The sequence below is a fragment of the Gouania willdenowi genome, chromosome 7 (assembly GCF_900634775.1).
Source record: "Gouania willdenowi chromosome 7, fGouWil2.1, whole genome shotgun sequence".
NCBI classification, from domain to species: Eukaryota; Metazoa; Chordata; class Actinopteri; order Blenniiformes; family Gobiesocidae; genus Gouania; species Gouania willdenowi.
The window spans coordinates 34,619,088-34,646,892 of NC_041050.1; the positions used below are offsets into that span (position 1 = coordinate 34,619,088).

The following is a 27,805-nucleotide window of genomic DNA, read 5'->3' on the forward strand; positions in this document are numbered from 1 at the left end:
TTTTTTTTTTATTAAGTTAAGCGAGTAGTTTTTCCATGTAACTATGCAGACAAACTGCACAATCATTTGGTTTATTATTGTCACTAAAGAGCAACTATTTGCTTCTTTTTACTGCAGTGAAATATATATTTTTTCTTTAAATACCATCTACAACAAATGTATACTCTCCACGAAAAGGTTCACGTTTCATATTTCCCTAAAGTGCCAAGTGGCATGGATGAGAACAGTTATGAATTCATTATTATGGACAATAGCAAAGATCTGAATGAAACGACAAAGCACAATATCACAGAGAGAACTAGATATAAGAGGTTCACTTCATAGACGGCCCAGTTTTCTTTTTATACAAAAAAATAGGTGCTAGAAGGACATTTCAGCTGCTGTTCATGTGTTTCTATTTTAGTGGCGTCTAGTCTAGTCTAGTCTAAGGATGTAGCTTCGAGTGAAACAAGCTTGTACCGAGAACTAATAAATCATGCATTTTTCATAGTTGTCCCTATTTCTAATCAATCAGAAGCAGTAAATATGACCAAAGTGTAAAAACACATTCCTCATCACACAATAAAAGACTGCATCTCTGCACTTTCTATGAACATGTTTTACTGTCGATTGGATCATCCAAACAAGGCAGATCTTGACCCTGAATTATTCAGCGAAAACAAGGCAAGTCATGCCAAAAGTAGAAAACAAAACAGCAAGAATAAAACAACAAAAAGAACAACAGGAGTATCCCTGGATTCTCCTGCTTTCAGAGGTGAAGAGCATCAGCAGTGTGTTTGCTCTGTCAGTTGTTGTTCATGATCCACCAAGAAGCTAGAAAATAACACAAGTCTTTAGTTCAGTTTTTACCTGAAACAATAAACAGAAAACACAACAAAATTCTACAAAATGGGTAAACAACTTTTTACCTTTATTGAAAAAAGGAAAAAATTGTGAATATTTTTCTTCAAAACTCGTAAACATTTACATAAAAGGTACAAAAACATTTTTAAAAAGAGTAATAATAAACTTCTTTTGAGTGTAAATAAATATTTCTATTTTTTTTTTTTATTTCCAATTTTCATCAAGACCAGTCTCGCGGCAATATTTTAGGTAAATTTGACCCCATTCAATCTTTATCATTCAAAACATAATAGTTGACTATATTTTTTTTTCTTCATATTTCATGACTTTTCCCAATTTGATTATCATGATGATATTTTTCAATGTGCTGAACACATATTACACTCATTGGTGTTCCTCTGGGGTCAATTTGACCCCAAGCTGTTTTAGCTGTGTAAAACGTGTCTGTCTGTGTGTGACCCATGTGTGATCTTACATCATGGGTGGGGGGGGGGGACAAAATTCTCATGAGAACTAGGGTTATTTATGTATTCAACAAATAAACAAAGTTCCAGACACAAAAACTTTGTCAACAGTTTTTCGAAAATCATTTTCTGGGGTCAAATTGACCCCAAGGGTAAAATGTGTTAGTACGAATTGAGGACAACAGGAGGCTTCATTTTTTAACATATTTTTATCTGAGTTGTCACGTGGAGCTGATCAGCTGTCATGCCTTCAAACCACATGTGTCAAACTCAAGGCCCGGGGGCCAAATCCGGCCCTTTGGAGCATCCAATTCGGCCCGCAGGAGAAATTGAAAATGACAGAAAAAACATTATTCATTGTGTGAATGAAACTCAACAATATTTGCAGGGTGTCATAGTTTTTCTGGTGCTTATATTGCATGATGGCAGTCAGTTTAATATTAAACTGTAAAAAAAAAAAAAAAAAATCTAAATTCTTACAAAATCTTCCAATTTTCCTCAAATTATTACATTACATTTCTGTTAATTTCATAGAAATGTGTCACAAAATCAAGGAAATTTAAAGTGAAGATCATTTTGGGACTGATATCTGTCACTTATTCTTTTGATATTTTCAGTTTATTACATATTTTGTAATTTATGTATATGTAGAAGTGCAAACTTGGGTACAATAATGTCAAAATTTTTTGCATAAAATATGTGGCCCACTTGAGATCGAACTTCTCCGTATTTGGCCCTTGAACTACAATGAGGTGAACACCCCTGCTTTAAATGATAATCTTTATAACAGCAGGAATGATGATGGATAAAATACCAAAGGAGAGTTCATATTATTCTAATAGTTTCTACCTGGGAGAAGCATTGTAGAGACGATTTCCTGATGCTCCAGTGTGTCAATGAGGCAGCGCTGGAAAGTCTTACTGATTTCAGACTGGAGAAAACTACAATGAAACACAGGAAATAGAATAAGGCAACAATACTAGTGCATATGAAGCTCCTCCCATCCGCCTACCTCATCCAGGACAGACGATCCTGCCAAAACTCATACATGATGAAGCATGATCGCTCTGGCAGGTTCTGGACTGAGATGCTAAAGTGATTTTAGAAAAAGAGGGAGTTAGCAGTGTGGTGTAGGAAAGAGGAGGAAAATAATGAAAGTGAGCTTATCCTGAGGGACTCACTGCAGGTTGTTTATCTGGTTTGTTGTGGCATCTGTGTAGATTTTCAGAGCTTGTTGAACCTGCTCCATGTCCTTCTCCTTTACGGACATTTGTCTCTGAACCAGGAGGATGTTCTGTCGGAAACAACTATAGTCAGTACTGAAGGGTGCACATGGCTCTGTTCCACACAAATTTATTTATTTCATTGTTTCCTAAAGAGAAAAAAAAGAGGAACAAACTGGGGGAAAAAGGAAAAAAAAAGAGGGAAAAAAAGGAGAAAAAGAAAGAGAGAGAGAGAGAGGAAAAAAGAAAGAGACAGAAGAAAAAGATTCACTGATTTAATTATTAATTTAATTTTTTTCTCAAGAAAAAAAAGAGAAAAAACAGAAAAAAAGAGAAAAAAAAGAAAGAAAGAAAAAAGGGGGGAAAAGAGGAAAAAAGGAAGAGAGAGAGAGAGGAAAAAGCAGAAAAAAGACAAAAAAGAAAAAGGGGATTTTTTTCTTAGAAAAAATAGGAGGGAAAAAGAAAGAAAGAGAGAAAAAACTGAGAAAAGAAAAAGAGGGGGAAAGAGAAAAAAAGCAGACACTGAATAAATTTATGATTTTTTTTTCTCAAGAGAAAAAAAGGGAAAAGAAAAGAGGAAAAAAAACAGAGAAAAAGAAGGGAGGGGAGGGGATAAAACAAAGAGAGAGAAAAAAATGGAAATAAAAAAGGGAAAAAAAGAGAGAAAAAACAAAGCGAGAGAAAAAAAGCAGACTCACTGATTTATACGTCCCTGCCAACGTGTCTTCTTTGAGAGGCTCCAGCTGAGGAGTCTGGGAAAGGACAAATCAATATTTCAATCACATGTCTTAATTTATGGGCTTTGAAGGAAAAATATCACCTTGAATGGACAATTTGGTTTTTTTTATCCATATTTTATCATGAAAATTCCTCCTTAAGTGCGTTTGTGAGCTACTGGTATGACCTAGTTTTCCTTTGGAGACAAATAAAATACTTATCTAAATCATTTAATTAATTGAAAGCAATGTGTAACACTTATGTATCTTTATGCCCTATATTTCCTTTTCCCAATAACGTTAGTATCCACTGTGTGAACATTATAAATCATGTGTGTATTTTCGTGCTGTGTAAGAATATTGTAATTCTTACACAGCAGAGGAAACACTTAATCTCCAAACACACACCAGGGGCCGTGTTGTGTGATTGACATTTCTATCAGCAACAATCGAGCCTGTCGTGACATCAGATTCCCCTGAAGGCAACAGTTTCTCTCATGAAGCTGCAATTGTCTGAGATTCAAGATGAATAAAATGAGAGCAGAGCGCACACATTCACTAAGTCTGGAGGAACTTCCTTCCAGATCATTTCCAAACTTGTTCTTCCTTTTCTCTTGGTTCCAGCCACTTTCTTCGGTTCATGTTGGGGTTTCTACCTATTATGTTGTTACCCACATGGCACATTTGGAAATGTTTTCATAAATGTCGCTAGAGCCTGAGAATTTGGTCATTGGTGTTATTTTATTTAAAAAAATATTTGTACATTTTGACTAAGATTTTATTTCATACAGATGCCTTTTTATAAAATAAATTAAGTTCCAATTGTTAAAGATCTCGTCTCTTCATTTTTAAGTTTATACATGAGATGTTTACTGTATGCAAGGGAACCGTGATAAAATTTATTACGAAAAATAAACACAGGGGTATTACTGAGCTACTTCTTACTTGTACTTGAGTACTTTATGTATGGCTTACTTGTACTTTCAATTTCAATCAAGTAACAGTACTTCTACTTGAGTGGTATTTACCAGTACTCTTACACCTTTGGTACAAACCTCACACTCCAATTTGTCAATGAGTTCTTCCAGTTGGTTGATCTGGGAGCCCCAGTGGTTGTCTGGCTCCACACTGACACCTGACGTCAGAAACACATACAGGGGACACCTGAGCACTCGTGATGCAGTGTGATGCAGAACTTTTCTATTGTGAGTGTGTTTCAGAAGCTATACATACCTGTGGTGAGCATGCCAGAGTACGGGTCAGTCGGGGAGAGACACATGTTCTTCTGAATACGTCTCCCGGGCCTCCTGGTGAGCTTCTGGATGGGAAGGTCCTCAGGCTTTGGTGGCGTCCTCCTTCCTGTGCAGCCGTGGTCGTGCACAGCCTCCATAGCACAGTCCAGGGACGACTGCAGGGACTGGAGCTGGGTGGACGTTTCCCTCAGCAGGAAGCGGGTCACAAACTGACCCAGCACAGATGAACCCTGATACTCCTGGAGGGAAGGAGGAAAATGCATTTTTTTTATTATTAACCATCCTATTATCCTAGGGGTCAATTTGACCCCATTCAATTGTTTAGCATTCAAAAAATGGTATTTGATTTTTTTTTGCTTCATATTTCATGACTTTTCCTAATTTTATGGGTACAATTGACTAAGCATGAACTTGTCATGATAATAGACAAATGCAGATGTTTCCCTCCTGCTTGCAGCTTAAAGATTAGAACATCCAGTGTAGGTTTTTCTGCCCACTTATTCAGCTGAAAACTGTCTGTTAGTCCCACATTTTGAAGGTATATAGCAGAAGGAAAGGACTGAAGCGTGACATATGGCTTGTACCAGATGGGAGGAGATAGATAATAATAATAAAAAAGTTTTCCTGGTTTCAATGTTATTAATTAGATTTTCTAAGTTAGATAGAGCTGGCTTTCCATTTTAACCTTATTATCTGCAGGTTCAATTTGACCCCATTCAAAAAATAATAGTTGAGTATTTTTTGTTTTTGCTTCATATTTCATGACTTTTCCTAATTTTATGGGTATAAATGATTAAGCATAAAATTATCATGATGATATTTTTTCAGTGTGCTGAACACATATTTGTACACATTGGTGCTCCTCGGGGGTCAATTTAGGAAGGTTTTTTTCTAAAGAAAGAAGGACATTGATTCTTCAGTGTTTAGTTTCTTTACATGTTCAATTTAGAGGAAGAAAATAATGAATGTTCTTAGATGATAAAACCTTAAAAAAAAAACAAAAAAACATCAAACAGCCAATATTACCATTTGTCTGCATAAGAAACAGTTTTCATTAGATTTGGAACTAAAAAATACATTAAAAAAAAACTGATAAAAATTGTTTTAAATGACGTGCTGGGAACAAATCAGTTTCATGGATCCTCCATAATAATAAAGCTCAGATTCATTTGAAAACACAGTGCAGTCACAGTAGTGGTGAACTGGTGCTCTTAATGTGAAAATGTTCAACTCTCATACCAAGTATAGACAATTGAAGCTTTTTTGTCAGAGTAAAAACGTCATCCGGAATTACAGTGCAGGCAATTTAACCCAAAAACAAGGGCATGAGCAACTGTAATCAGTTTATGTGCATTTATGGCAAGGGCAATAGAAGTCAGATGGGTTAGAGAGCTCGAGGGCTTTGTCAGCCTGATTTACTGTCATCCACTCTCTCTAATACTGCTCTCTGTCTAACAACCATCACTACACTACACTGGAAACCACTGAAAACAGCCTCATTACATAGATCTACAACCACGTCCAAATAACTGACCTCTCTGGTTATCAGCAAACCTTTGCCAAATAAGAAAAGCACTTACCACTTAGATCCACATGCAGAGCAAAGTTATATCAATGAGGACAAAGATGAATAATGATCAGGCCTCCTTTAGAGCTTTTATAATGTGTATTTCTACTGTGTGTTTAACTCAACATGAAATCCTTGCAAGTGTATGTTCCTGCCTCATCAGATAGAAATAACAGATAAATAACAACCAATGATGAATGTCAGAACATTTAACTGCAGTTTTACTCAGTTTTAAATCACGATGGACTTAGTGATCAGTGACGCATTGTTTGGTGCAGAAGTTAGTCACTGCCTGTCAGATAGTAGGGGTGGGTGGTGTTAGGGGTGCATGTGTTTGCTTTCATCCATTTTGTCTAGTGATGTGGATGGATGGATGGATGGATCAATGAATGGATGATGGATGGATCGATGATGGATGGCTGATCAACGGATGGATGGATGGATGGATGGATGGGTGGATTGATGATGATGGATAGATGGATCATGGATGGATGAATCAATCAATGGGAGGATGGATGGATCGATGGATGGATGGGTGGACGGATGGATTGACCAATGGTTGGAATATATGGATGGATGGTGGATGGATCAATGGATGGATGGATGAATCAATCAATGAGTGGATGGATGGATTGATGGATGGATGGGTGGATGGATGGATTGACCAATGGTTGGAATATATGGATGGATCAATGGATGGATGGATGGATAGATGATGGATGGATGGATGGATGATCAATGGATAATGGATGGATCAATCAATGGGTGGATGGATGGATGGATGGATGGATCAATGGTAGGATGGCCGGATGGCCGGATGGATGGATGAATAAATAAATAAATTAGCCAAGCTAAGATTGATATAGGTTTTTTTTAAACCCAAATAAATACATAAATAAATGAATAAATGTGAATACACAAACTTTAGGTTTTCCTTCACATATATATATATATATATATATATATAAAAGCAAAGAGCAGCATTGTTTTTATATTCACTCTTCTCTTATAAAGGGCATTTTTCAACATTTTGCTTATTTTGTGTCAAACCCTCTACACTCATGTTACTGTCAGAGAAGAAACTCTGGACATGAGCCTGTGACACTGATCTGTTTTCTTTCTGTCCGTTACGCCACAGCAGCTCAAAGAATCTGTGAAACCTCAGCCTGGGTTTCAAACTGACATATGAGATGCAGGAAACAAAAAAGGAAAGTCCTGGAAGTCTCAGGGAATGTCTGGTGCATACAAATAGCACAAATATATGGCAAACGTGGCGCACCTCTTTAGTTTTGTCCATGGCTTTCAGAATGGCTACGTTGAGCTTTTCCAGGGCTGACAGGACATTGACATATTCTCCCAGATGTGGAGAGAAATACTCTAGAAGAGAACAGGTAAGGAAACATTTACCAACATGTTGTTCGTACATTAAGCTGATGTTGTTTATAACGAAATTAAATTGCAAACAAAAATCACAAGTAACAGTGCAGCTCACACCAGGGTTGGGGTCCATTTAATTTTTCAATTAGGCTACAATTAAGTCTACAATTATCCATGTTCAATTACAACTCAATTACAATTACAGTAACTAGCATTTTCCCAATTACAAATAAATTATTTTTCCCCATAAAATCAATTACAATTACAATATCAATCATTAAAGTTATTACAGTATTCAAATAATCACAAGCCTTTAACAAATAACCTCATAAAATGAAACCTTCCTCTTGTGTTAGCATCTCTTATGATAACGGCTAAGTTTAACCCATGTCTTAAATCAGCTGTAAAATACACTAAACATTATGTATATCTAATTTGTTTTTCATCCCTTGGTTTACTTGTTAGGCTTCCTCAATAATCAATGAAAATATTGGTATTAATATTTTTGATGTGGGAGTCTGAGCCTTTTTTCCGTCAATATACCCCATGATTTAAATTTTATTTAAATGTTAAAATGATCCTGAAGAGAACAGACAAGTAGTGGGAAAAGATGTTATGAAACATATTTTAATGATTTTTAACTATACATATGTGTAAGCCATACAATTTCCATGCCACTTACAATTACAGTCAATTATCTTAACTCAATTACAATTCAATTATAATTACAATAGCAAAAGTTTTTTTTCAATTACAATTACAGTTATAAATATATAATAATTGTATTTAATTATCAATATCATTGACTGCCATTGACGTAAATATACGTCAATGGCATCAATTACCATTTTAACGTGTCACTGAATCTTGCGCAGTTTCACATTTTTTAAAATTAGGACAACTTTTGTTTTACATGTAAACAATAGAATTTTAAGTGCAAAACTGACTGTTTTGGAGCAAAAATGTCACATATGTACCTGAGAGTTTGTCAATGTCCAGGTTACTGTTGAGAAACAACAAGAAGAAGAAGCATGTTAGAATGGACAGGATTGGATATTTTTTTCCTGCACTCAACAACAACTCAATGGTTTCTCTTTCTTCCAGCCTGAGAATGGTTTGTCACCCCATCTCTCAGGACACCAGTGAGATCCTGTCACAGACTGGAGCAGAACAGAAGGACTCGATCACATGATCCTGCTTAAGCTTGTTTATTTTTATGCTGGGGTGTTAAATTGTGACGTAGAATCTAGTCGCAGGAGGACAGAACAAAAACATATAAGCTAAAAACAATGTGTTAAAAGCGTTCAAAAAATCTTTTAAAACCAAAAATTGGTTGACCAGCCTACATTTTCAATCTCACATTGAACAGAGAGTTCTCCTCTGATGGAACAAACCCATCTACAGGTCACATTTGCATAGACAATGCTGTAGGAGACAATATCCAACGCCCATCTATTCTAAACACAGAATGTATTACTAATGTTTTTTTTGTGCAGGCATGAAACTCAGCTCGACACTGAAGGCTGAAGCAGAAGACGATAAAAGGATGATGTTGAGGTTGTTACTTTAGTGACATCCACATGGTCCATTGCTTCCACTTCCACAGACACTGCATTGAATGCCCTAAAGGCTAGCTTAATGCTACTAAACACTTTGAATAAAAACATGTACAAAATTAATTTAGACAAGTATACCTACGTAAATTCTAGTGCAGGGTTTTTCAACCTTGCAGTCGGGTCGCCTGAAATGTCTAATAAAAATAATGTAATAATGTAAATTACTTATTTAAAATGTGTATTATTATTTTTTTTTTAATTGTATTTATGTATTTATTTTTATTGATCTATTTTGCACAATTAAAAAAAACAATACATAATATCAGAGAAATAGACATACAGTGCAGGAAGAGGAAGAAAGCACAAAGAGCTTAAATGATTATCATTCTTTTTTAAATGAAAACACCACACACAATCTTAAACAACTATATTCTATACTTTCACTTTCTCAACTATAAATCTAGTTCAAGTGAAATGCTGTACAAAAAAATATCTGAAGTGGTTGGTGCATGTTGTTACTTTGTGCACTAAGACTTACTACTGTGTATGTGTAACACATTATAACAAATACGATCAAAACAAATTCTTGAGAAAAAAAGTCTCTGGGGTCGCCAGAAATTTATGATATAAAACTGGGGTCACGATTCAAAAAAGGTTGGAAACCACTGCTCTAGTGACATCCCAATTCATATGGTTTAATAAGAACAACAAAAAATACTGTATCAACTTCTCAGGGAACGTCAACAATTTGAGAAATTGTTGACATTTTTCCAAAAGTGCATTTGTGAGGTTGAGCAAAGTACAGGAGAGCCTGGTTTCCTGTGCAGGACAGTGTACGGTAGTTCCTTTTAAAGGGGTTATGAAAATGTCCAAAATATCTCCTATGTGGCAGCTTTATGTGCTCCTTTTATTTGAATTGAAGACCAAATGTGAAAGATAAGCCCACAAATCTTCATCCAACTTTACATGTGACACAAACCGAATTTTATTATTATTTTATTCAGTGCATAGATCCAGCTTGTGGTCCATTTAAAACCAAGCTATAAAGCTATATGCTATTAGGCTATATGCTATAAAGCTATTTGCGTGTCTGTGTGCGACGTCAAACAATGGAACGGCCTGGGGGATGAACACAAGCAATGCAAAAGTTTGTATATACTGTACATATTTAAATCAATGTACAAACAATCTATGTTGTCAAAGCATAGTGCTGAGATCTAACATGGTTTAGTGTCATCACAGATTTTGTGGACGTATGAATGTCTATCAGCCTTGTGTACAGCAGTGATGGGCCGTCAGCGCCAGCAAGGCCTTCTCTGCTGGACTAAATATAATCAGAATATAATTTTTAAAAAATATATTTTACCACAAATGTGTATTAAATAATTCATAAATAATTGTTTCATAGTTTTCCTCTTGGTTGCACTGCTTCCAGCCTCAGGTTAATTTTTGGAGGTTTGTTCTTTATGTTAGAGCCTTTATCCAATCATTGTTGACAGAGTCTAAAATCTGCCCTCAGACCTTCAGAACCAACAGTGGGGGCACCTGTAGCTTAAATGAATGGAAACTCTGGCGTTAACCAATCAGCTTTCGAGTTGGCTATTGTAGCCTGACCTGCTATAGCACCAGTGTAACACTGGAGCCAGCGAGCGGGAGTAGTACATTTTTGATTGGACACCATCAGCCAGTGGAATCAGCTTCGGCTTTTTTTTGTATTGTGACGTCAACGGGTAGACTCTACTTCTGCTTCCTATTTCTGGCACGCAAAAACATCATACCTGGTATCAGTGGATAGGTCTCGTCCTTCCGAGCCCGAAAATGTGCCTGTTGTGGTGGTAGAGTCTGAATTGAGCCGGCGGAGGAAAACCACACCCTTTTTGGAAACAGTACAACGCCTATTAAAAATGGACTTTCAAAATATGGTCTCAGACCCAGTTCGTGTTAGCTCTCCGTCCCAGCGCCGCCGGCGAAGAACAGAGCCCCAGGCACGTGAGAGCATGTATGCCCCCTCAGAGACTCCCGCACACAATTAATGTATGCAATGATGAAAATGTCAGGAACATAAGTTTTGAGAACTGAATGAAAAATGGAGATGGGAGATAATAAGTGCTACTTCATCCTATTCCCTTTCCAGCAGTGTATTAATGTTTATCTACAGTATTTATGTTAATACACATCATGTATATTAGTCATGTAGGCTACAAATAGAAAAATGTATGCACACACAACAAAATATTTTTGTTTGTATTAAATTGCTCGAAATAAATACATAAAAATAAATAAATATGTAGGCTGTTCTTGAGCTAACCTGTTTTATACAACAGTTAGTTCCCACCAAGTGATTTGATTGGATGACAGACATTCCAATAGTGCTGATATAGAGCAACAACCGCACTGGGACTTCTTACGGATCAAATCACTCCGCGGTACAGCTGATCTAAATACTGATAATTACTGTTACATCTTGGACTACACACCACACTACACTACACTGCGTTCACACTGCAGGTCTTAATGCACAATTAGGATTTTTTTGTGTGATCGTTCATATTACATATTAAATGTGTCTTCAATCAGTTTGAAGTATGAACGGAATGCGACACTGAAGTGACGTGCATGCACAGAAGAAGTCTAAGTCTAAAGTCTAAGTCTAAGAAGTCTAAGTCTAAAGTTTAAGAAGTCTAAGGTGACACATGACCCCTATACGGTGTTTACAGAAGTAAATATGGAGGGGTCCAGAGTAGAACTGCGCGCACGTTAGCTGGCTCCAGTGCTACACTGGTGCCACAGCAGGTCAGGCTACAGTAGCCAACTCGAAAGCTGTGTAGAACTGTGTGTCGAAAGTTTATTATAACAAGAGAGTTAGGTTTATCGCTCTAGCCATTTGCTGTGATGGCTGCTACATGTTTACAACAGAATGTTTGGATGGAGAGTCGGAGTCAACAGTGGTGGCATAGGGATGTCAGCGACTTCAATGATACGGAGTAGTACTAAAATCGAAACAGATTGGATACAGGTTGCATATGGGCAAAAAGCTCAGATTTGGGTCACATTTGCCTGCAGTGTGAACGTCGCGTGTGTGTGTGTGCTCTCCACTTGTGGAACTATTTTGTTGGTGGAGCCAAATGATTAAATAAATAAAGAAATCATAATAATAAATAATCTCTTGTCACTTATTACTGTTAACTAATAAAATGCGCTTGCAGAACTGTTGTATAAAAGCAATATCACACTGGCGATGGTGCTGTTGTGTGAATTATCAGCACAGGTGTGATTATCTACAGCTGAATCACACCAGTGCTGATCTTTCAACACAACAGCACTCCCTCTTGTGTGATATTGCTTCAATAAAATGTAAAGGTCTGAAGGTAAATATTCTGCAGTGAGATGGGGGAGCCTAAGGCTTCCTTCTTTCTGTCATAACAGAGAAGTCAAATATTGGGTGTGGATATGGTGATAATTACTCAACACTCCTCATGGTTCTTTGAGCTATAGAAAGCGGTACATTCCTTCTGTAGAAGTATCTTTTCTAGTTAAGCCAGTGTCACATTCCAAGGTTTACAAGACCTAAGGGGGCAGTGTTGTGAAAAATTCACTTTATAATGGTTTTGCTACAGTGATATACATTGTTTTCAGAGGCTCAAAGTTGAAAAAGTTCTGTTTCCTCCCTCCCTTGTTATTCCACATTTTGTAAAAAGTCAGCTCCAAAACAGGCGAGTTGGATTTTTCTCGCCAGGTGACATCACCTAGTGGAAACTCCTCCTCCTGCCAATCCTGGCTCCTCCTGCCCTATATAAGAATGTGAGCTCCTCCCTCTCAAACTACCTCACAGCTAAAACAAACACTCTGGTTTAATATAGAATATACATTGTACTTTATTGCCATATATGTAAAGCTACATACACAAAATGTGTTCTCTGCATTTAACCCCTCCCTGAGGAGCAGTGGGCAGCCACTGAGTAGTGCCCAGGGAGCAGTTACAATCAGTTCCATTTTTATTACCCATTAAACAGCCTCGTTTCACCTTTGTGATGATCTGACATGTTTGTAGCCCGATGCGACGCAGCAGTTGGACAAAACAGTGGACTATCACCTTGAATGGATTATTCCTGTAATGAGTAGTGGTGAGGAGGAGAAGAAAGCACCGTAGTAGCTCCGGTGAGTGTTTGAAGCAGTTGAAACAGCTGACTAATCTGCTGCTGCTGCTGCTGCCGCACACACACCCTGAAACAGTGTTTGTCTGACTCACAATCACAATAGCCGCCTAAATAGCCATGTGTTTTACTGTATTGTGCAGTTTTTTGGCTGAAAACAATAACAAGAGTGTGTGCATAGCAAAAGGAAATTGCTCTTGTGATCAGCTGTTGTGTGGAGTCAGCATCTACTCATGAATATATATAAGTAGGCCCCAAAACAGCCCATTTTTAGAACTGCTCAGAACTTTTCATAGGGCTAAAACTCTGGAAAACAGGCGAGTTTTAGTTCTAGTCTCCCTGTGGAATATTTGCATAAAGTCCACTGGAGTGAAGCAATGACATCTCACTGAGCCAGAAAGTGCTGGGAGGGGTGGGTATGGATCAGATGGTAGCATAGCAGAACAGCCTTACTCTGTCTGCTGCCTGTCGATGGAGTTATAGAGCTCCCACATCTGCTCATCAGTCAGGATCCCATCGGTGAAGTATGACTGGAATTCCTCCAAAGACAGCTTCCCGTCATCTGTGGGGAAGACGGATAGTTTTACATCACCACAGTCTCAACGTTATAGTCTATAATTCACTGTAATTGAAGAAGGCTCGTGTAGCTTTGAACGGAATAAAAAATTAAAGGACTTTTCCTTCTTTATCCAGAAATGTTAAACATCCAGGTCTGAAATCTAAATACAAATGTATTTGAAATTGATTTACATACATAAACATTTTCTACACACGCTGCTCATACATGAAGATTTTATTTTTTATTTCTTAATGACGAATAAAGGATTTTTAAGGTTTGCCCAAATGTTTTGCAGATAGCTTTGGTCAATGTGATATTTAATTAATACATTTGGTAAAATTCATCAGAGGTGCAAAGAGTACTGATATACACTACTCAAATAGAAGTACTGTTACTTGATTGAAACTGTACTCAAGTACAAGTAGGTCATACATAAAATATTCAAGTACAAGTGAAAAGTAGCTTCATTAAATAGTACTCAAAGTAGTTATGTATTTTATTTTATTTTCTAGAACATTTTATTGGCCACGGTTCTCTTGCTTATAGTAAATATCTCATAATATATATATATATAAAATTAACCCCAACCCCTGTTCATAATTTCATAATTTGCAAAAATGTAATGTTTTCTTAACCTTGTGCATCAAATATTGTAATATCTCCTCCAGAGAAAACAGCATTTTGCTGTTTTTGTGTCGCTCAGACCGACTTGGTTAAAAATGTCTAAATGGAGCTCTCACAGATCTAACTATAGTCTGTAATCTAAGCACTGGCTGTAATTAACAGTCTGCACAGTGCGGATGGATCTGGACAGGATCCCTGTGTCTAATGGGTGGATTACAAACATAGCTCCATGTCTGCAACACAGATTTAAATCCCAGCTAGAAGATGAATCAGTAGAGTATATGGACCTGAGCCTATAACTCATTTCTTACATTTTTTAGTAAAATCCAGCAGGAGTAAACACAATCTGCTCAGACAGAGCTTGGATTGGAAGGCGGCTACGCACCAACACCAGGGAAGCTCAGATGGTGAATTATGCAAGTGTTCACGGTGTCTCTCTAGGGCAACAGCTCATCTGCCCAGTACAGACTTTATGTCCTTCTGTGTTTTCATCTATCAAAGACAAAATGTTTCATTAACTCTTAGTATGCAGCTACACCTGAAGACTATTTATGATGTATTATATAAGATTTGACTAATTATTAGAGGTGGGCTGATGGACAGAGTTTACGATGCAATACAATAGACCTGACATGGGCAACTGGCTCATTTTTTGTGGCCCCCAAAGCAAATCTCTATAAATTGTAATTTCAGAAGTTGTAAGAAATATAAAGCCCAACATAATACACAAAATAACTCCCAAAACACACAAAATGACAGAAAAATGCACAAAGTACAGAAAAACACACATTTTTTCCCCAAAAAAAATACACAAAATGACTGATCGCTCTATAAAAGCGAGGAATCTCTGTCTGTGTGTGTGTGTGTGTGTGTGTGTGTGTGTGTGTGTGTGTGTTCCTCAAATATCTCTGCAAATCAGGCTCAGATTGACCTGAGACTTTCAACATGGCTGCTGCTTGGGTCAAGGGTGTGCAACGTCAGATTTCTTTGGATGCCCCACCCCCACGACTCAGTGATGATGTCATCAGTCCTACCTCTACAGTGATGACATCATCACATTTACAAATTCTGTGTGCATCTAAACTGACTGTTGTGGATTAATGACACTAAACGAGTCCAGACCGAGTCTGTTCTGGTCTGAGGAGATCCGGATCCACGAGGACAACAAACTGGAATGGGAATAGATGGGGTTCAACTCCCTATAGTGTCCTTGCTAAAAGCTAAAATATATGAAAACACAATAGTTATTACTCGACACATTTCACAACAAACTTAAATGTCCCTGACGTCCCACCTTCAAATACAACCTCATTTGGCCATTAATGAAAAAGCTACTTAACCTCCAACTTTTCTATAGCAACACATACTTCCTACGGGCACTGCACTAGTAAAACAGAAAAGGACAAAAAATACAGACACAGCAACCACTTAAACAAAATGATGACAAAAGCATTACAAAACATTACAGAATAGCTTCAAATACACACAAACTGACAACAAATGTACAGAAAATGAGAGGAAAATACAAAAAACAACAACAAAAACACAGAGAGTAATGCCAAAAATGCACAAATCGACAGCTAAAATGCAGAAAATAACAGAAAACCACACAAAATTCCATCAAGAACACAAAAAATAACAAAAACACACAATTCCCCCTCCTGTATTAATGGTCAGATTGGTCACTATTCTAAATGTTGACATGAATGTTGATAATGTGTCCCTCGGATCAGATACAATCACATTTTTGTGGCCGCCGCTGTGATAGTTGCCCATCACTGCAATAGACAATAATAGGGTCACGATAACAATACAATATAATATTATCAGAAGGGAAAAAAAGACCCCCAAAAAAAATTGCATTTGGAAAAGTAACCATCAGGGTTAGGGTCAATTACATTTTTCAACTACAATGACATTTTCAATTACTAAAGTTCTATTACATTTAATCACAATTACTAAGCCTAAAATAAATAACCCTTATTAAACGTAACTTTCCTGTTGTGTTAGATTTCTGTTAGCATCTTTTACTTTACCCCATGTCTTAAATCAGCTGTAAAATACACAAAAAATATTATCTATCATCCAATTTGTTTCTCATCTCTTGGTTATCTTGTTAGACTTAATAATCAATGAAAATATTGGTATTAGTATTTTTGGTGTGGGCGTCTGAGCTTTTTTTATGCAAGTATACCACTAGATTTATGTATTTTTTTAAAAAGACAACTGACGAAGCGGGAAAAGTTGATCTGAAATATATTTTAGTAATTGTTAACTACGTATGTGTAAACCATTGATCTATAACATGGCCCCCCAGGTTTGTGTTTAATTCTATTGACAAATTTTATAGAATTTCCATGACAATTATATGAACTCAATAACAATTCAATTATGATTACAACAGCAACAGATTATTTCTATATCATAAATGTAATTAATCATCAATTACAATTTAACCCAACCTTGCATGATATTATTTCACCTTTATTCTGGGCATACTTACATACTTAATCTGGGTATAACATTTTCAACTCAGAAGGAATATAAGAAAAAAATTTGAAAATAATGTAAATAAGACTAATTTTTAGTATATTTAAAAGTGCCAGAGACTGACAATTATCATGACATGGTTTTCCAAAACATCAAACTGGAATAGTCGGCGCAGCCAAGATTTTAAGATTTTCAACAATATTAGCAAGTCTTATCATTTATCATAAATCATCTGCATTATAAACCTTTTTTACTACACCGACAAGCAATTGTAAAAAAAAAAAAAAATAAAAAAAATACTTGCTTGGCATCATTAGACTTTATCCTCACAATGAATAAATTAACAGTCCTTTAACGACGTACTAAAGTGTGAATGACTCCCATCGACATCATCAGACCAAAGCTCATCTTCTCAGCGAGAAAACAGGCATTCAATATTATCAACATTAATCAGTGAAGAACAACTTAACCTACAGATTTGTGACTAACTACAGTCAATACAGTACGTCTGGAGGGTGGTCCAGTATAGGTAGAATGGATGGTAAATCAGTAGTTCATTACAGCGCACTGGTTTAAATTGGTTCTGTTCACATTGATCATAAATGTGACCTAAATTGAGCGCTGAAGCTTTCAAGCAGCGCAGTGTCCTTGAGGAATTCCTGCAGCTCAATCCAGAGCAGCACCAATAATTCATGAAGCCGATGAGTGCAGTTCACCAGTGTAGAGTGGGAAAACTCTAACAGGAAGTATTTACTTCTCCTGGGAGAGCAATTCACTCAAATTCATTTGAACCACTTTTATTCACGTCCTGCACATTCTGCTGTTACTACCTAATTATTAGTGTCGCACCATGTGTAGCATCGTTGTTGTTGTTTTTTTTAAATAGGCTAAATTTAGAGGTAAGACTCGATTTAAAAAGAAATCTAATTAATTGGAGACTTTGTGATAAAATAATCTCATATTATTTGACATAAAAAGCAACATTTTTCACTTTAAATGGATTTTGGTACATGACTGAATTGATAAAAAAAAAAAAAAAAAAAAAAACTATAAATGAGCTTAAACAACAAAATTTTTATTATTATCATCACTAAGTGCTAACATAATGTGCAATATAATAATAATAATTCATAATTTATTTTATTTAAAAGCACCTTTCAGGGCACACAAAGACACTTTAGAATAAAAATAGAATAATACAAACAGTACAATACATTATAAAACAGAATAATAAAAAAAAAAAAGAGAAAAGACAAGAAAAAAGAACAATGTAGGAGAAATTATGGAATGAAATGAAATATTGAATTAAAAGGAATTTGCAGATTGGTAGACATGGGTTTTAAATATGAAAAAAAAAAAACAATTATGATTGCATTATTCAAAAAGCATAAACTTAAATTTAAGTAAGCTATATTCATGATTTTCCTGATTTTTTGTAAACTTTCTAAAACAAATGTGTTTTTGTGTATTAAAATAAATAAAAAAACATGAGTTTAATTGCACACAACTGGGCTTTTTTTCCCAACTAAAAACAGAACAAAAAAACTACAAATAATGCACAGGAACCACAACAATGTCTTCTCCTCAGGTTCTACAGTTGTAGTCTGTGCATCAGTAATATGAGTATACCGGGAACTCATGTAATGAGAAAGGTTCCGCGCTAAAAAGCGGTTAACTTTGTTTTGTTTTTTTAATTGCGTTTCTGTAAGTAATTAATCACAATGAACACATTACAGTCCCAGCCCTAGCTAAATTACAACCTTAATTTCCCTTATCGCCTCGCAATCAAGTACCAAACACAAAGAACACCAACTTCTTTTTGTAGCCTTTCAAAATAATAGCAAAGTGCATTCATTTATAAAGTCAGTTCTTCCAAATAGCATCACTATTCTATTATTTTGGTTTTGCCTGAATATATGTGTATGTGTATGGTAATATTTGCAAGATGCACCACGTGGCTTCAGTGAGTTTTAATGATTAAAAGAACAATCTGCAATCAAATCAATAGCTACAAGTCAAACGACTATACCTGGGGCTTGTTTAGCTGCTTAAATATTAAACGGATAACTCTTGCAACTAATGAAATTGCAGCAGCACTTTTCATACAATAGTGAGCCCTGTGAGCTTAGTCACCAATACAGCAGTAATTAAAAAAAAGCTGTCAGAGAACAAGAGGAGGAAATGAAACCCTGCAGTTAAAGCCAAAAACCACAAAAGCACCTCATTCTACAACAACAGGAAGAAAAATGACAGAGCACCATGTCTTCACCCTTGTTTACACAAGAAATATCTTAAATAATAGAATACAAGTTGAAAATAGACACGTTTTAGTGTCTCTTTTTGTTCAATATTAGAGCTGGGTATCATGGCCAATTTCCTGAATCGATCTGATTTTGATTAATAAGGTTTTGAATCGATTAATTATGATTGTATTTTTGTTTTTTATTGGACATCACAATTACATTAGTTATCCATATGTATTGTTTTAGCAGCACATGTTCTAATTTACAACACCTGTCCACGGGAGGCTTTTAAAAAGGTTAAATACAACAGAAATAATAAGAAAGTGAGGACGAAATAAATATCAGTATTGATATTTCAAATTTTACTTGGATATTTATAAGACGCATTGTCATTCCCATGAATTGGACGATACAATACCATTCACAAAACCATATATCCCAATAATCAACAATACGATATACATCGGGATATCATTCATTACAAATTTCACCTTTTAAGAGGACAAAAATGGTATAAAATACTATTATTTAATTTTTTTATTTAAACTTGTGAGAACAAGTACATAGTAAAGCAAGCTTATTTTAACAGTTAATGCCTCCTTTTAGTCCCGTCTCTTTTTAACAGCAAATGCTTGTTTTTAGTCCTGTCTTTTAATACATGTTGTGTTGTATTGTTTTAATCTTGTAGCACTTTGAGATTTGGTAACAAATGTAAAGTGCATTTCAAATAAAATGTATTATTATTGTTAACTACTAGCTAACTGTAATTCAAGTATCAGTGGTATGTGTCAAATTACAGTTTTCTAAAAAGTTCAACTTTTGCTTCTACAACAGATTCTGATTTTGTGAAGTTTTTAAATTCTTTACAAAAAGTAACCACATGGATCCTGTTTGTGGACTTCAGCTCTGCAACACTATAATCCCAGCTCTCCTTCAGGACAAGCTTTCCCAGCTGAATGTGCCAGACTCCACCTGCAGGTGGATCACAGACTTCCTGTCTGACAGGAAGCAGCACGTGAAGCTGGGAAAAACCATCTCTGCTTCCTGGACCATCAGCACTGGATCTCCTCAGGGCTGTGTTCTTTCTCCTCTGCTCTTCTCCCTGTACACCAACAGCTGCTCCTTCTCTCACTAGCCGGTCAAACTCCTGAAGTTTGCAGACGACACGACCATCATCGGTCTCATCGCTGATGGAGACGAGTCTGCCTACAGGTGGGAGACAGACCGGCTGGTGTCCTGGTGCAGCCAGAACAACCTGGAGCTCAACGCTTTAAAGACAGTGGAGATGATAGCAGACTTCAGGAAGAACCCAGCCCCCCTCACCCCCCTCACCCTGGGAGACGCTACATGGAGCTCTGTGGAGTACTTCTGCTTCCTGGGGACCATCATCACCCAGGACCTCATCAAAAAAGCTCAGCAGAGGATGTACTTCCTGCGGCAGCTGAAGAGGTTCAGTCTGCCAACAAAGATGATGGTGAACTTCTACATCTACATCACCCAGTCCATCCTCTGCTCCTCCATCACCATCTGATACGCTGCAGCTACAGCCAAGGACAAGGCCAGACAGCAGTGTATCATCCACTCAGCAGAGAAGGTCATCGGCTGCAATCTAGCCTCCTTCCAGGACCTGTACGCCTCCAGGATTCTGAGGTGTGCAGGAAAGATTGTGGCTGACTCCTCCCACTCCGGTCACAAACTGTTTCAATCTCTCCCCTCTGGAAGGAGGTTTCCGTCCATATAACAAACTATTTTAATGAAAGGCTGATATGTTTATCAAATGATAACATTAAAATGACATTTTGTGAGGATCACAGGTTTTCTACTGTTAGTATTTCTATTTATCACTGAAATGAACACTGTAGATATTAGCCTGGTTTTATCCAGCTCTCATTGGGCCTTAGGTGGATGAGTCATTTTGTTATATTTAAAAATAGATTGTTAAAGTTCAGTACATTTATATTTAGCTTTTTCTGAGAGAAAAAAAAAATCAGGAGAGATGATTATTTCAAATCATATTTTGACTTTGTCTCACTGTAATAACTGTATTAGCCCCACTAAGGTCTCATAAATCCAGAGGTGAGAATAACTAATTACTAATAATAATTACTATAATAATAATAATAATTAAAGTACTCACGTTACTTTACTTGAGTCACTTTTATGGGTACTTGTACTTTTTTGAGTATATTTTCTGAATCAGTAATTTTACTTATACTTAAGTAATTCATTACATTTTTACACCCAACCATTACTGAGTAAAGTATTCTTTTTTAGTGATTATTAATGTTTTAAATCAGTTTCATGGTCTCTTCATAAACTTCATAAACGAGTTTATGAAGAGACATTGAACATTTGGCATGGTACTTTTTTAGAGTTCATAAATTCAGCTAAACTTAGAATTTTTTAATTTAAAATTTAATTTATTGGTGTCATTTTATTTTTTTATTTTTTAAATAATTGTACATTTTGACAAACCTTTTATTTTATACAGATGCCTTTGTGGAAAATAAATTAAGTTCCAATTGTGCAAGATTTAGTCTTTTCCTTTTCAAACATATACATTTTCATACAGTTTTTATTTTTTTTTCAGTTTATTTGTTTCTTTCAGTCTAACAAATAAACATATTCAAACGTAAATCACTACTGTATTTAAAAATATACAACAAGATTGAAACAGGCAGAAGCAAAAATGCTTATATTCCCAACATAAATCACAACATTTAAATGACCTTTCTCAATAATACACACAAAAGAATACATTTGAGTTGCCTTTTATAAAATAATGCAAAAAAATACACATATTTCAACAGAACTCTCTACAATATATTGTGACATTTTATTTTTGTGTCACTCGTTTTTATTTCTTTATCTATTTTTTATTTTATTTTATATATACACGAGATGTTTACTGCACGCAACAGAACCATGGCAAGATTTATTACCAAAGTAACTTACTCGTACTTGTACTTGAGTACAATTTCAATCAAACAACAGTACTTCTGAGTAGGATACATCAGAATTCTTTACACCTCTGCATAAATCACCTGGAGCCCTAATGCTCCTAATGAGCTGAGTCATCCAATTATCTGCGTGATTTTGCATACTCACCATTTTTGTCCGCCCGGCGGAATATCTGTAATAAAACAGAAGAAGATGATTAGGTGTGACTATTAAAGGAAATAACACACTAATATCCACACAAACACATTCATGTCTACGTGGTTCCGCTGCGCTGCAAAAACAGCAGGAGGACCATTTCAATTCCAATGTATTTTTATTTTATGGAGATTATCTCTTTGAGTCATTTCAATACTGAAACAGATTAAATGAGCCTCCGACATCATGTGAGCATCCACAGGAAGCTTTGATATCATAGCTTTGATATATTTCCTTTTGATTCAGGCACAAATTAATGGCTTCGAGATGGTTAAAATAGCTGCACACATGCAGGAAATTTACATTTCATTTTTGATACTTTACACTTGAACTTATAATAATAAAGACTAATAATATCTTACTTATCATATATTACATAAAATGTGAGAAACGAGTGGATCTAATGGTGTAGAAAGAGGTCAGAGAGTCGAATGGCACGTACATGATTTATCATCATGACTACATTAGCTCTGTTAACACCATCAGATTAAAACAGTGAGGTCACATCCAAGTGTTACCTTAAAGCAGGGGTGTCAAACTCAATTTATTTTAATTCAGAGGCCAAATACAGAGCAGTTTGACCACAGATTTTATGAGGGAAAATGAGTAATTTCAACATTACTGTGCTCTAGTTTACACTTGTACATAAGAAACCGACCTTATTTAAGCAATGAGAGACAGATATCAGTCCCAACAGGATCTTCACTTTAAATTTCCTAAATGTTGTGAGCAAATTCTATTAAACTAAGGGAGTTATGTCATAATTTGTGGAAAATTTAAGGATTTTCTAAGATTTTTTTTCAAAAATGTAACATTAAAAATATCTGTCATTATGCGATATACAGTAAGCACTGGGAAAACTGTGAGCCCCTATAGATATTGTTGGGTTTCATTCACACAATGATTAATGTTTTCGCTGTCATTTTTACTTTGTCCTGCAGGCCGAAGTAGATGCACCAAAGGGCCGGATTTGGCCCCCGGGCCTTGAGTTTGACACATGTGCCTTAAGGCACAAAAGAAGATTGTATCCAGGTTCTCAACAGCCACCTTGTTCATTCCAGTGCAAGTAGATTCAAATAAAAACTACCGACTAATGAAGAAAACAACTTTATCTAAACATGGAACCAGGAATACGAAAGCTAACGAGAGAATATAAGAGTGGATAATGGAACAAATGTTTCATATTGTTAATAAACTATAGTTTTCTGATTCATTGTACTGTATATATATATATATATATATATATATATAAATATATATATATATATATATATTAAAAAAAAATCAAGAACAAAGTCAAAATTAGAGATTAAAGTCCAAATTTTGAAAATAAACTCAAAATACAATATTGTGAAGAAAGTCGAAGGTTTGCTAATAAATTCAAATCTACGGAAGCTGGCGAGGGCCAATTCACATTACACATATGCAATACGGGTTTATTTAGAAATTAAAATAAAATGAATAAAGTGCAATAACAAATGTTTTTATTACTCATTTATTTATTTTATGGTGGTGGCATAAAATTGTCATGAAAAAAAATCTATTTTGATCCTCTTTTGATCATAATCCTAAATATTATGCAGACATGCCAGAATGGAAGCCATCCCCATTTAATATCCTATCCTTCTATTCTCTCTGTCCTCTGTAAATGTGCTCAGTCTGGGCTTTCTATTAATCTTCCAACTGCTCGTCTGTAGCTGTTGCTCTGATTATTGATATTAAACACACAAATTATTTGACAAATATTATCTAAAGGAGAACACTTGTCAGTGTTTGCAAAGCAAGCATTGACTGATTTTCTAATTAAATGCACACGGGGGGGGGGGGGGGGGGGGGGGGGGGGGTAGGGACAAAGACTAGAAGTTTCTCTCAAGTTTTAGTGGGCAAAGGTTCAGCTATGGGCAGAAGAAGAGATACTATAGCATGAAAAAAATAACACCTTGTGTCATTAAGTTACACAGATTATCTCTCATTTTTTTTTGTTGTCATTTCTCATCTGCACTACTGTCCTTAGAGTCATCCTCTAGTTGGACACTTTATTCTGACAATAACTTTTTTTTTGCACCTTATTGTTTGGAAGGCCACTGTACACGCATACACAACACATACTCTCAGAAGGTCAACACTCTTTAATTGTTATGCACAGGCTTATTTACAACTGTTCTAAGGTTCCTTAACTGTTTAGAGGTCTCTTTTAAATAACATCTTTTCTAAGTGTGAGTCTATTTTTAATTGTACAGGTTTTATTTGTAATTTGTTAATTCTCAGTCATATAGGGGGCCTTCTATATCTTGTTTTGGGTTTATTATAAAGGGAAGGGAGGAGGGACAGTGTCTGTTAATTGTTTAATGTATATTGCAACTATAATGTCTTGTGTCCTGCATGTCCTGTATACTGCTACTGGATGCCTTGAATGAATTTCCCTCTGGATCAATAAAGTATCAATCAATCAATCGATTATCTGCCATTATTCCTATTGACCAATTAACCTATGTGCCTTCAAAATCAAATGTTAGTTTATTAGCCTTCTACCACCTCATTTAACCCTCCTATTAGCCTCGGGGTCAATTTGACCCCATTCAAAGTTTTATTTATTTATTTTTTTTCATATTTCATGACTTTTCCTGTTTTCATGGGTACGTTTGATTAAGCACAAATTTGTCATGATATTTTTTAATGTGCTGAACACATATTACACGCATTGGTGGGGGGGGGGGGGGGGGGGGGGGACATACAGTGAATGTTTGCATAGCCATCCTTTATCCAAATTACGTTTTATTGTGATCTCTGTGTATTGCAATCTGCACGCTTTCTCTCTCTCTTGAATATGTCCTCCATGAAAAAAGGTTTACTGTCAATGACATTTTGGAACAGCTCTTTCACAGTGAAAGTAATGTAAAGGAGAATGTGTCTGAAAGAAAGGATTTTAAAGTGAATAACCACTAAAATGTTATATTAAAAAAGGAGATAAAATAAATAAATTGATATGTTTATGAGATGAAAGGGGTGGGAGACACCAATATCAATTAATATGATTCATTTGGATGAAAGATTTTTAAGAAACACCATCTCTTTAACTGAAAATTTGACCTGATGGTGGCACTGCAGGAAAGGATATATGATCATCACAACCAATAGAGTTCATACTATTTATGGTAATTGATGTTGGCAATAAATTTGAGAAGATTTCGATGAAAACTGTTCAAGATAAATTAATTCTAACTTAAAAGTTTGGCCTGGTGGTGGCGCTACAGAACAGGTCAAGGTTTCATTATCAAGGGTTTATTTATGTATTCAACAAATAAAAACAAAGTCCCTGACACAAAAACTTGGTCAACAATGTTCTGAAAATCTTTTTTTGGAGGCAAATTTCCCTGGGGTCAGATTGACCCCAAGAGTAAAATGTATTCATAATGTTTGAGGATATTTGTATGGTTAAAGCCAGTGTTTTCCTGCTGCAGTCCTATTCTCTCTTTCCTGTCCAATGAGCTGCCCTGTGGAAACCGAATGCTATTTACAGCCAGCTGTCAAGGCAAGTCAGGCTATTGAAATCAGGGAAATGATGCTGTAAATGCACATCTATGAACAAAAATAATTACTCCATACAATAGAATCGTGTACAGCTGAATGAGAGCTATGTTGTCCTATTTACAGTGAGACAAAGGAAGAGTCAAGGCGGCTGAGTGGGAAGACATTTCAGTAGTCATGATATCCTGTAACACGCTGAATCAATAATTCAAAATGTGCTGCAGTTTCTATTTTTGATTGTCTTCTTCTTCTGCCGAGAGGGGAAAGTAATCTGCAAGATACTGTGCGTCTGAGGCTTTTTTCTGTCACTATAACCCTCAATATATATATATATATATATATATATATATATATATATATATATATATATATATATATATATATATATATATATATTTAAATGCTATATTTATCTTTAAGAGAACTGACAGGAAAACTTGAAATGACACATATTTTAATAATCATTAACTACATATGTGTATGCCATAGAACTATAACCAGGTTTGGCGTCTATTACAATTTTCAGCTACAATTATGTTCTCAATTACCCATATTCAATTACATTTCAATTCCAATTACATTGACCTGCATTTTTTTCCAGTTACAATTAAATAACAATTATTTTCTCTCCTCAGAAAGTAAATTACAATGACATTCTTAATTACTAAAGTTTAATTACAAATAATCACAATGAATTAAAAGTTAACCTTCCTCTTGTGTTAGCTTTCTGTTAGCATTTCTTATGATAACGGGGTTTTAAATCAGTTGTAAAATACACTAAAAACAAATATCTAACATTTTCCTATCTATTAGTTCCCTTGTTAGGCTTCCTAATCAATGAAAATATAAGTTTGAATATTTTTGGTGTGGGCGTCTGAGCCTTTTTTGTGTCACTGTACCCCTAGATATCAATTTTTTTTAATGAAAAAATGTAGGAAATTATATTTTAATAATTAACTACATTTGTGTAAAACTGTACATAGAACTGTAACATGTAACTGTAACATTCCGCCGTTTTGCGTTAAATTATAATTGTCATTTTTTTTTATAGATTTTGTATAGCAATTACATAAATCGAATTATCTAAACTCAATTACAATTTAATTACAATTAAGACAGCAAAATATTTTTAAAATTACAATTGTAATTACCCCGTATTGTACTTAATTATCAATTATGCGATTACAATTATAATTGACCCCAACCCTGACTATAATATGGTTCACTAGTTTTGCATCAAATTTAATTGTAAATGACAGTTTTTATAACATTTCCATGCCAATTACAATTAAATTACAATTACAACAGCAATAGATTTTTTCAATTACAAATACATTTGTAATTAATTATCAATCACGCAATTAAAATTAAAATTGACCCCAACCCTGATATCAACATATAATCTCATTTGTACATAATGTGTTTTACATGGTTAGAAAAGGTGGAGGATCAGGTTGTGCATTTACAGGGAAAGGATGGAGAAGGATGAAGAAAGTGACATGAGATGAGATGATGATGATGATGATGATGATGATGATGATCGTGATAAACATGAATAATAATTATAGATGAGAAAGTGTTGCAGTACTTACATCCTGGAACAGAGCGATGCCCTGGTTCTGGTTGAGATGCTCCTGCTGTTTTCTCAGGTGTTCGTGTTTTGCAGACTGGAGACACATAGTGATCAGCTCTGTGCAGGCCAGCATTTTGATTCTCTGCCTCGATCCCAGACAAATAACGTGCAGTAGTCCTTAGGAGAGATTGTCCTTGTAGGAGAGGATGAAGCGCAGTGCTGGTGGTGCTGATGATGATGATGATGATGATGGTGGTGGTGGTGGTGGTGGTGATGGGGATCCTGTCAGGAGGAGATGGACACAGGCTGCTGCCCCCTGCCTGCACTTGGATTGGATGCCGTCGATAACTGCAAGAGGAGGAGGAGAAGAAAAAAAAACGATGCATATGCACGACAGTGATTCATAAAATGAAGCAAACCAGAGGAATGCGCCATCTGCTGGTGGAATGTAGCATGCACAGGCTGCAAAAACTGCATAA

General features: G+C 35.7%; 1 protein-coding gene across 1 annotated transcript; it reads right to left on the reverse strand.

Moving 5' to 3' along the window:
- LOC114466445 (N-terminal EF-hand calcium-binding protein 1-like) lies at nt 1-27,683 on the reverse strand. The gene is made up of 12 exons (XM_028451860.1): nt 27,346-27,683; nt 22,178-22,202; nt 13,607-13,715; nt 8,421-8,446; nt 7,346-7,443; nt 4,480-4,738; nt 4,302-4,381; nt 3,229-3,282; nt 2,489-2,601; nt 2,320-2,397; nt 2,157-2,248; nt 1-813 (listed from the first exon to the last, which is right to left on the reverse strand). Exons 1-12 carry the CDS (start codon nt 27,457-27,459, stop codon nt 785-787), a joined length of 1,077 nt encoding a protein of 358 aa, XP_028307661.1. The 5' UTR covers nt 27,460-27,683; the 3' UTR covers nt 1-784.
- Between the last annotated feature and the right edge of the window lie 122 nt (nt 27,684-27,805).

Excerpts from the sequence above, each read along its gene's own strand:
- LOC114466445 (XM_028451860.1), bottom strand. The coding sequence starts at position 27,459 with ATGCTGGCCTGCACAGAGCTGATCACTATGTGTCTCCAGTCTGCAAAA. Across the intron at positions 22,203-27,345 it reads GCATCGCTCTGTTCCAGGAT|ATATTCCGCCGGGCGGACAA; the intron begins GTAAGTACTGCA and ends GTTTTATTACAG. Across the intron at positions 13,716-22,177 it reads CCGCCGGGCGGACAAAAATG|ATGACGGGAAGCTGTCTTTG; the intron begins GTGAGTATGCAA and ends TCTTCCCCACAG.